General features: G+C 35.7%; 1 protein-coding gene across 1 annotated transcript; it reads left to right on the forward strand.

Moving 5' to 3' along the window:
• Positions 1-2,984: 2,984 nt before the first annotated feature.
• On the forward strand, positions 2,985-10,861 carry LOC121421501 (ubiquitin carboxyl-terminal hydrolase isozyme L3-like). The gene is made up of 7 exons (XM_041616270.1): positions 2,985-3,283; positions 4,191-4,202; positions 5,950-6,078; positions 7,786-7,942; positions 8,513-8,640; positions 9,300-9,431; positions 10,405-10,861. Exons 1-7 carry the CDS (start codon positions 3,221-3,223, stop codon positions 10,489-10,491), a joined length of 708 nt encoding a protein of 235 aa, XP_041472204.1. The 5' UTR covers positions 2,985-3,220; the 3' UTR covers positions 10,492-10,861.
• Positions 10,862-11,187: the final 326 nt, after the last annotated feature.

The following is an 11,187-nucleotide window of genomic DNA, read 5'->3' on the forward strand; positions in this document are numbered from 1 at the left end:
TACGACGGAACTCTTTCAGATATTCTTGACAAGCATGCTCCCGTTAAGCGTTGTGTTGTTGCCACACACCCGCCAAATCCTTGGTATTCGGAAGTAATCACTGAGGCAAAGAAGCTGAGGAGGAGGTTAGAAAGGAAGTGGCGAAAGACCAGACTTGAAGTGGATAGACAGTGCTTCAAAGTTCAACGCCAGGTTGTCTGGGACATGGTAAAACATGCAAAGGCCTCTTATTACGAGAAGCAGATCTCAGAGTGCTGTGGACAAAGAGAAGTGTACAGAGTCATAGACAAGATGCTTCACAATCGCGTCAAATCTATTCTACCTACACATCGCAATGACCAAGAACTTGCGGAAAAGTTTTGCCTATACTTTTCCACAAAGATTAAGGACATTCGAGAAGGGCTTGATGCTGAAATGGTAGCTGGCACTAATATAATAACTGATCATTCTGCTGGGAAAGATGAACATCTTGACACCTTTGATTTGGCTACTGAGGAGGAAGTAAAGAGGATTATTAATAATTCTCCATCCACTTCTAGTTCACAGGATCCAGTTCCTACGTGGATTCTGAAAAAACATCTAAATCTTGTTCTGCCAAGCATTACACTTATCATAAATAAGTCACTGGAAACAGGCATTTTTCCCGATTCGTTCAAGGAAGCTGTTGTTCGTCCTATTCTGAAGAAGCCAAGACTGGACCCGGAAAACCTGAAGAACTACCGACCGGTGTCCAATCTCAAGTTTATTTCAAAAGTCTTGGAAAGAGTTGTAGCCCAGCGTCTTCAAGATTATATGGAACAGAATGATCTTTGTGAACCGCTCCAGTCAGCTTATAAGAAGCATCATAGCACTGAATCTGCCCTTGTCAAAGTTCACAATGATATCATTCAAGCACTTGACCAGAAGCAGGCTGTCTTCTTGGTCCTTCTCGACATGTCGGCAGCCTTCGACACCATCGACAAAGATATTCTAATCAGAAGGTTCTGTTCGATAGGCTTGACTGGATCTGCACTCGCATGGATTTCTTCGTATCTAAGCAACCGCTCGCAGATTGTTAGGATCGGCGATTGTGTGTCATCTGAAGCTGAACTTCCGTACGGAGTGCCGCAAGGATCCGTCCTGGGCCCATCATTCTTCAGTATTTATGCAAGCCCTCTTGCCAAGATTGCAAGATTACACGGCATCAGCATACATCTGTACGCAGATGACACCCAGCTCTACACACCGTTCGATCCATCGGATCCTTTAAGTGAGGCCTCTTCTAGACGTAAACTTGAAGCTTGTATTGATGATATGAGGGCATGGATGACAAAGAATAAACTGAAACTGAATGATGATAAGAGTGAATTTATGATTTTTGCCTCTAAAAGCCTGTGTGCTAAGGTCCGTACTAAGTCAATACGCATTGGGTGTGTTGAAGTACAATCTGTGTCCAGTTGTAGGAATCTCGGTGTTCATTTTGACTCTGAGCTGTCAATGTCATCACACATCACAGCTACTTGCCGATCAGTATACTTACAATTACGTAATATTCATAGCATAAGGAAATCTCTGTCATCTAAAGTTGCAGCATCTGTGATTCACTCATATGTAATATCTCGTATTGATTATGGAAATGCTTTATTGTTTAAGATCACATCGTATCAACTTGCCAAGCTGCAACGTGCTCAAAATTCTGCTGCTCGGGTCCTCAGTGGAACATCTCGTTTCACCCATATCACTCCAATTCTCAAAAATCTTCACTGGTTACCGGTATCTAAAAGAATAGAATTCAAAATCCTACTCCACACATGGAAAACATTGCATGGTCAGTCTCCTTTATACCTTCAAAATCTAATCTCTGAATACATTCCCGTAAGAAATCTCCGATCCTCTACTAATAAACAGCTAAATGTACAAAGAACGAATTTAACTCTGGGAGAAAAGGCATTCGCCTCATCAGCTCCATCTCTCTGGAATGCTCTTCCACTGACGATCCGATCAGCAGAATCACTTGAAGCATTTAAAAAATACCTAAAATCTTATCTGTTTTCTTCTTATTTTTGTTAAATATTGTTAGCTAATTTCATTTATTCATACACCCATACATATGCAAATTATTTTATCTGTAATTCCCAATCCCTCTGCGCCTCGGAATAATTCACTAGATAGATGGCGCATAATAAATGCTGTGTTTATTATTATTATTATCTTGCTATACCCCCCCCCCGGCAATTAATGAACTTTTGTTTTGCCCCTTTTTGCTGCTCTGAGATCGTCGAAAATTAGCCTGGTCTGGTATACGTATGCAGGGCCGTCACCAGCTTTTTTCTAGGGGGGTGCTTTTTATGAAAAAAAACACAAAAAACAACGTTTTTTTTCAAAAGAGCCCTCAAGTATCCCTACCCCCCCCTCCGGTTTTTTTTTTTTTTTTTTTTTTTTTTTAATTTTTTTTTTTGGTTCTGAAGGGGGGTGCGTTCGCACCCTCCGCACCCCCCCCCCCCTGGCGACGGCCCTGGTATGGTGATACCCTCTGAGCGGGCCTCTGAGATCTATTCCGCCAATGGATTGGTGTTGCCAATTATTGCAATTACCTGGCCTGGGTATGTCAACCCATGGCATTATGCACTTACTAGTATTTCGTATTTGGAATACTACTAGTAGTATAGTAGGACAAGGCATTGTGAACTTACAGTCTGTGCTTACAGACTAAGTAGTTGTTATGATTGATTAATATGGAATGCCTGTTGTATCCTTATTAAAAATCATATTCAACAGTTGATAATATAAAAATGACTACCATTATTCATAGCGATATAAACAAAAAAAACTTAATAATTTACATTAATGTAAATCCTGCTTTGCCCATCATTATTAGTGAGTATTTTGTTCAAATGACACTAATAGATACAGTGAGTATATTCATTATTAGCCTACCATAATCATGGACCTACTTAACTCTACACACACAGTACATGCGCTATGCACGATGATAAGCATTTCGTGCGGAGCAGATGTGCGCGATCCACACCCAATATTTTCTAGAAAGAATATAGAATAGATCTCCGCAGAGATTGAAAGGTGACACCTTTCTGTCCATTTCATTTTGTCCGCAAGCTACCATTTCACGTCTGTTCTCTTCATTCTTAACCCAAGAGGCATTAGAATATTGTGTTCAGTTGGATTCCACATTTTTCCCACCGATTTGTTCGACGGCGAAGCGTGACTAATTCTAGAAATAATGTCGGACGCAGCAGCAGAGGCAAAGCCGATTCATTGGGTTGCCCTGGAATCGAACCCGGAGGTGGGTTAATCAAGAATTATTCAGTTCATTCTTTTATTTCTTGAATGCATCGATACTGTAAAAATTGACCTAGAAGGAGATAACATCTAACTTAGATTTTAGAATTAGATTATATTTCGTTCTAAGTTCCTGAAGTCATGGAAGTTAACTTTTGCAAAGGTATTGTTTTACACATTTTATGACATATTGTAAAACAAAATCATACTTCATAGATTCTCTAAGACTATGAGTATGAGACGATGACTCACTAAGTATAGATCATCTAGGGCCTATGTCAATGATATAGATCCCAGGGGGCCGTTTCATAAAGCTGTTCGTAAGATAAGAGCGACTTTAAGAACGACTGGTGAACCTTTCTTACGCGCTAAACCATCGCCAATGGTGTATACCATTTAGATTTACCGAAAGAAAGGATCACCAGTCGTTCTTAAAGTCGCTCTTATCTTACGAACAGCTTTATGAAACACCCACCTGTATAGATTTATGTCTAACCATGGGTATAATACTAGTAACAGATCTATATAATAAGATAGATGATTTTTTACACTGAGTCAAGTGACATTAACAATTAGGCCTAGGCCAAATCAATCCGTGAATGATGAGGTATGATAATGATATCATTATCAATTCATTAAATGCAGTAATTGTATAATATCTCATTTGTCATGATCATTTAGATGGTTTAATGCCTATTTCATCAAGCACAATTAAAGGAGTAAATACTGGTTTCTTACAGATCAGAATTGTTGAATGCTCCTGTTTAATAAAAAAATCTTAGAAGTAGGAGGCTATATAATCTCAGTGGATTTGTCCTTTTTTGTTTGACATAGTCATAGACATATAGTCATAGATCTGTTGACTTGAATATGAAAAATAATATATCTTTTTCCTTTCCATTTTACCACAGGTAATGTCAAAGGTAAGCCCAATTTTTGTTTATTCTTATTTTGTAGTGATAAATCTTTGAATTTTATTTCATATTTTTATAGGGCCTCTGTATCTACTGAAATATAAATTGACTAGGCCTACTCACTCATTTAATGAACAAGGTTTTGATTAAAAGAAAACACATTACCGGTAAATTGAATTTCTGTGTTTCTCTATGACAGCTTCTTATTGAAGAGTTCCTGTTTCCTAGCACACACTAATCCCGATTGTCAAGATTATGATATATTATAATTATCCTCGATTGGTAAATTTATGTACTCAAATCATAAATTATGTACTCAATCATATTTATTTCTTTATTATTGCTCTTTAATTTTTAAAAAAAGCTTTGACAAGTCAACACATAATTTATAATTTAAAGGGGAATGAAACCTTTGGAACAAATAGGCTTGTGTAGAAACAGAAAAATCAAAGAATAAGAATAAAGAAAGTTTGAGAAAAATCGGACAATAAATGAGAAAGTCATGAGCATTTAAATATTGCAATCACTAATGCTATGGAGATCCTCCCATTGGCAATGCGACAAGGATGTGTGATGTCACTGATGAACAACTTTCCTTTTGGTGGACTATAAAATACCCTCAAAATGTCTCTTTTTGCTTTTTCTTATGATGATACAAACTCTTTATCCATGATGTATTTTAAAAAAATATGTATTACATGCCCTCATGTAGAAAGAACACATGATCTATGGATAGATGTGATAAAAGAGGCAATTCAAGTGAAATATATACTAAAGTAATGGGGAGAGTTGTTCATCAGTGACATCACACATCCTTGTCGCATTGCCAATGGGAGGATCTCCATAGCATTAGAGATTGCAATATTTAAATGCTCATAACTTTCTCATTTATTGTCCGATTTTTCTCAAACTTTTGTTGATCTGTTTCTTTGATTTTTCTGTTTTCACACAAGCTATCTTGTTCCAATGGTTTCATTCTCCTTTAATATTCAGATTTTTAAAAGTTAAATTTTAACTAAGAATATAGGCCTATTGAATAAATAAACTTACCAGCTTTCAAGGACCAGCCTAGAATCAAATATACATAACTTATTTATGATGGCCTACAAGATTACAGGAATATCTGTTTATTTCTGTAGGAAAAAAACTTTCACAAGGAGGAAGTAAGTTGCATTGTAGGCAAGATATTTATTCACAGAAACTTCACTCATAGTTAACAACAAATTCAATGCTTTCAATTCAAATGCAAGCCTGTGAAAACAAAGCATTAAAATATCTAAATTGCTAAATTAGCACTGCAGTAAAATTGAAAAATTTCTTACTTCTAAAGACATTTATTCAGTTTCTTTTTTTTTTAAAACAACCTTTAAAAGGAAAAAATATGGCAATAAAAATGAAAAAAGAATAATTTCAATTTTGTAACATAAATGATGACCAAAGAAGCCTTGAATTGAAATGATTATCTTGATGAATGTTCAGATGTGATTTAATAAGACTGAAGCAACATTTTCAATGCTATGAAAGTCAAAGCAACATATTTTCAGGTATGTTGAATCAACAATGACAATACCGGTACGATGGCTGTAGGTATATCGTATTTTAGGAATTTGATTGGTCCATATTAAGCAGTCCTCATCCTTAAAAGACAGGCAACCAATATGTTGCTAAGTGTTTCTTTGGCTTTTGAATTGCCATTCTCACAAGCTATGAAGTTTCAATGATATGTAACCCTATATTTTGTTTGGATTTTTTTCAGTATATGCACACTATTGGAATGTCCAAGGATTGGTTCTTCTCTGATGTCTATGGTCTCTCCGATGAATTGCTTATGATGGTTCCTCCCTCTGCAGCAGCTGTTATCTTATGCTTCCCATATGGTGATAAGGTGAGATGATATGTCTGGAAAACCTCAGGCAAGATTCAGTTTATGCCTTGCGAAGTTCCAATCCATTGAAAATTTAAACAGTTTTAATGTTCTTTTGATGCCAACTTTGTTAAAGTCAACCAAGGAAACTCATTTTGCATAGCTTATAACTATCATTCAAATTCATAAATTATGATATCAACTGTGCATGATTTTTTTGGGGGTAATTTTGATAGGTCAAATATTTATCTAATTGCCAAATGATCATTTATACATATTACATTTTATGTTTTTGATTACCTTATGACTTGAAGCATACATTTCTTTTTCATTTTATTTATTTTCCACAAGTCAATCAAAATACAAAACATATAACTCTGATTACAAAAGTAAGTACCGGTATAGTAAAAAAAAAAGAGATACAATCTTGATCGGTACATTTAAAGTGGATGGACCTAAAGTGAAGCAAAAGCTTGTTGTGGATAGTCCCCTAGCAAATAATTGCACAATCATTGACAGAAGGGAAAAAATAGAGCAAAGCTCAGAGAAAGTAACAGAATTGCACAAGGACGAAAACAAAAAGTGGAACAAAGAACGAGGACACAATGATGACTAGACAATAGGAAGAAGAAAAAACACAGAAGACCCATCTATTATTGCCATTCAAGTTTGAAATGATTCAGAGGGGAAAAAATGCATATTTTGTTGTAGGCCATGAACTACGTAGTAGACGGGTTCATCGCAAGGGTACCGGTACCTGCAGCTATAAATAAGAATCCATGTAATTTGTTTGCATGACAGACCGACAGGCAGAGTGAGGGCAGACAGCACCCAGCAGACAAAGGAAAATTTGTCATAGTTGCTAGGTGAGAAAGGTATCAAAGGAAGCAAACTTGAAAAAAAAAATGTTATTCATGCTAACGTTTCCCTGACAACCAGTTGCCCAGAACACTCCTGACCATCCTAAACACTGGCCTATATGTGTACACAAGTGTGTAACAAAACTATTTTCTACACTTGGGTTCTATGGGTTACAAAAATGTAGACTCAAAAGAGTAAAAAATTTTCTTTTAAATACAGTTAGACTAAGAGACTTTGTTAACAAAGCTGATTTCATCACAGAAGGGATGCAAAATTGTTTATCTGAAATGGCACAATTGGAATAGGATTTTAACAGATTTTGCTATTGAAGGGGGAGTTCACCCTGACAAAAAGTTTATTGTAAAAACAGCAGAAAACGTGATAAAAAGTATTGCCGAAGGTTTGAGAAAAATCCATCGAAGAATGAAAAAATTTTACAATTTAATTATTAGATTTGTTACGTCATGTGCGAGCAGCATTCCTACTTAGCAAATGGTAAAAAAATCAATGATTTCTCAGAAAATTGAAAAAAGAGATTTTTTTTTTACTGTAGGCTACTTTTTGTTTATCAATAGCCAAATCATTTCACACTCGATCATGAATAGAGAACAAAAATAAGTCGTCAGGAATTATGCAAAAAGTATGCCTTTTATATTACATAACTTGTAGGGTAGCTGATCATTTATGATGTCACAAATCCAAAACTTTCCTCAAACCTTCACCAATATTTTCATTATTTTTTCTGCAATTTTTACAGCAAACTTTTCTTCAGGGTGAACTTCCCCTTTAATGAGAGGAATGTTCCTCAATGAATTCAGCCCAACACTTCACAAATCTTCTAACTGTATATTGCTTCTCTCATTTTAGTACAAGAATTTTGCAAAAGAGGAACAGGAGAAAATCGAAAAGGATGGACAGACTCTAAGTGATAATGTATACTTTATGAAGCAGACAATTCGCAATGCATGCGGGACTATCGGTGTGCTCCATGCTGTCCTCAACTGTAAAGATAAAATTCCTATAGGTGAGTAGAAAATTGTTATAAAAATGGAGAGAAAGTGGCAAACCTCTTATTAAGGAACACCAATTCACTACTAAATACATTTACATGGCATTGATTATCTCACAAAGAAGTAAAACAAGTACTTAGCTCTCTAAAACATTTTAATATTTTTCTTTATTGAATTGAATCATTAATTTTTTTAAATTAAGTTATAGGCTAAATTATTTCCTGTATTATCAGTAGTTACTGTATCTTAAAAGGTGTAGTTTAAGAGCGATTTATGGGGCTATTTCTTTGTTTTATTATCATATGATTTTTTTATCTACTGTAAAGCACAAAAAGAAACATTCTGTTTATTATGTATATTTATAAGTGATGTAATATTGTTACTATAACACACAGGCAATGAGAGACCACATACAGTAATGTTGGTCAGTATTATGTTTACTTCTTCCAAATTTACAGTGTCCTTGCTTGAAAACACCAATCGTCCTGTCCCTACACTCCGTATGATGTTTTATTTTCTGTATTGTGATGAATTAAAAGTTTTGGTGCTACTTGAGTAAATATTTTTTTCTCATTTTTTTCCAGCTGATGCATTGAATGCCTTCTATGAGGAAACTAAGGGGAAGAATCCCGAGGAAAGAGGCAAGAGTCTTGAATCTAATGAGAAGATCGCTCAAGCTCATGGAGAGAGCTCACAGGAAGGCCAGACAGAGGTAATATATTATATTTCTTGGTCCCGTTTCATATATTAGAGATGCACGTAATCTGTAGCAAGATTTACTATCAGCCAATCAAGTTGAATGATTTTAGTAGCTTTTAACTGTTATCGTAATTTTTTTTGTGAAATTGGCCCCCAGCTTGATTTTCACATCAAAGGGATGTCTCTATTAAGCACTTCTCTACAGACGTTATAGAAGGGCAATGTGGATCATAATAAAATGATTGGCTCAATTCTATCACACCAGTCTTAATATTTTATTAGAGCTAACAGCAAAATTTGCTGATTTAAAATAATGAGTACAATTGGCTGGTAATGGTCATGGCTTGATTGTATATCAAATAAGAAGAGTCATGCAAGTGGAAAAACCAAGTCAACCCCCTTCCTACCTGTGAAATAGGAACAACAGAGTGAATTTAAACAAGTAAAGTAAATTATCATAAAAAGATGGTTAAGGCACGAAAGCTGTAGCATTTAAAAGTTCTGTATTGTCCCATAGAGAATGTTATTCGCTCACTTTTATATCTTTATTTTTTTTTCTTCTCTGGAATCTCAAATTCTACTCAGACATTGTGGCATGGTTACTGAATAGATTGTTAATACATGTTTATAGAAATTAAATAGAAATATCTCTTCATCTGATATTCTCTCTAGGCACCACAGGCAGAAGATGATGTATTTCAACATTTCATAGCATTTGTAGAGAGAGATGGGTGTGTCTATGAACTGGATGGGAACAAGAAATTCCCAATCAATCACGGACCAGTACAGGATGGTTTCTTGAAGGTATGTATCTCTCATGATCTTGGGGTGGTGCTTCATATAGCTGTTTGCAAGTTACACACATTTCTTCACACACAATTGCTATCTTGGGTGCTCAATCACTTTTTTCAATCAGTTTGTTCCCATCAGCTTATGTTGAAAATCCTATCTTTTTTAATAATAATGATAATAATAATATTAATAATAGAGGATACTTATTAAGCGCATAATAAATGGTCTAGTTCTCTATGCGCTTTACAAATTATGAATAAACAGAACAGATATATATATACAAGAATAAGTAAATGATTCACAATTATTACAATACATGTATAAGCAGGAATATAACATGGGGTACATAACCAAGTCCAGATCTGGACGTATGTGAGTGCTTTCCTCTCTGCATCCACCTTTCAAAAACATGGGTGCAGAGATGAAACAATGACACACACCCAGATCCAGACTAAAAACCATAATATTATTAAAGCCTTGAAAATAGATATGTTTTTAGGGCTCTCACGAAACTATCAGAACTTCCAATTCCTCTTAATTGGTCAGGAAGCTTATTCCATAAAACAGGTGCTGCTATTGAAAATGCACAAGAGCCGTATGTTTGGGTTGACGTGATTGGAACATTAAGGAGATTTTTGGTTGAAGAACGGAGATTTCTGATGGGCACATAAGACGGGAGGCTTTTTTGTAGGGGCATCGTGTTCTAGTGGTTAAGACTCATCTCTCAGTCTGAGGAATTGGATTTGATTTACAGCCATGGCATGTTTTCCTTCAAGAAAATTATCCACGTGCTGCACTCACTCAACCCAGGTGAGGCAAATGGCTTTGAGCACCGGAATCGGTTGACTAGCTTTGCCGGGATAATATAGGAGCACCTTGAGCACCTAACAAGGTGGATACGTGCGCTATACAAAACATATATTATTGTTATTATTATTAAATGGAAAAATCTTGTTAACAAACATCTGAATGCAACTTTTCACAGTCCGCAGCCAAAGCCTGTCAGAAGTTCATGGACCGAGACCCAAGCGAACTCCGCTTCACCATCATGGCTCTCAGTGACAATGCTTAAATCCTATCCAACATCTGTAAGCAGTGCTTGTACCAGTGGCTGAATGTCATGTGATCTCTTGTACGATATACGTCATCATGTGATATAACATGTGATATGTCATGTCATACATCATGTGACATGTCATGCGGTATGTCATGTGAAGGTCATGTGATACATCATGTGTCATGTCATGTGACATGTAGGAATATATATTGTCAGGAGTATGGGATAGGACTCTGCTTAATATATTTCAACATATTGCGTTCACAAGCAAGATTAAGCAAGTTATCATTATACATTTACACTGAATATCATTAATTTTGTGTAAAATGGATGTCAGACCTTAACTTTCTTGTGTCTTTTGGATAAGATCTTAGTCAAACCCACAGGATATCTGTGAAATTGGTCTAAACAGATCAGATTTACGGAGTCATTGCCTTGTGCAAACCAGATACAAGCATATTGTGAGGTTGTGATGTATTTTGTGCTGCTAAAATATTAAAATATCTCTGAGATTACTGCAGTTGAGATTGGTTGATGAATCAAGTGTTTGCTTGTATATGTCAAACATAATACAGGTTTTGGCAAGTATTTAAAAATTTGTAAATGATAGATTGTATCAATGGCTCAAACATATACTCATAAATTGTTCAATATTCCAAAAGTGCAGATGAAAAAATGGTTAATGTATTTAAAAGCATATTCCGTGGAGCG

Source organism: Lytechinus variegatus, chromosome 1, assembly GCF_018143015.1.
Source record: "Lytechinus variegatus isolate NC3 chromosome 1, Lvar_3.0, whole genome shotgun sequence".
Lineage (NCBI taxonomy): Eukaryota > Metazoa > Echinodermata > Echinoidea > Temnopleuroida > Toxopneustidae > Lytechinus > Lytechinus variegatus.

Excerpts from the sequence above, each read along its gene's own strand:
- LOC121421501 (XM_041616270.1), top strand. The coding sequence starts at position 3,221 with ATGTCGGACGCAGCAGCAGAGGCAAAGCCGATTCATTGGGTTGCCCTG. Across the intron at positions 6,079-7,785 it reads GCTTCCCATATGGTGATAAG|TACAAGAATTTTGCAAAAGA; the intron begins GTGAGATGATAT and ends CTCTCATTTTAG. Across the intron at positions 8,641-9,299 it reads CACAGGAAGGCCAGACAGAG|GCACCACAGGCAGAAGATGA; the intron begins GTAATATATTAT and ends TATTCTCTCTAG.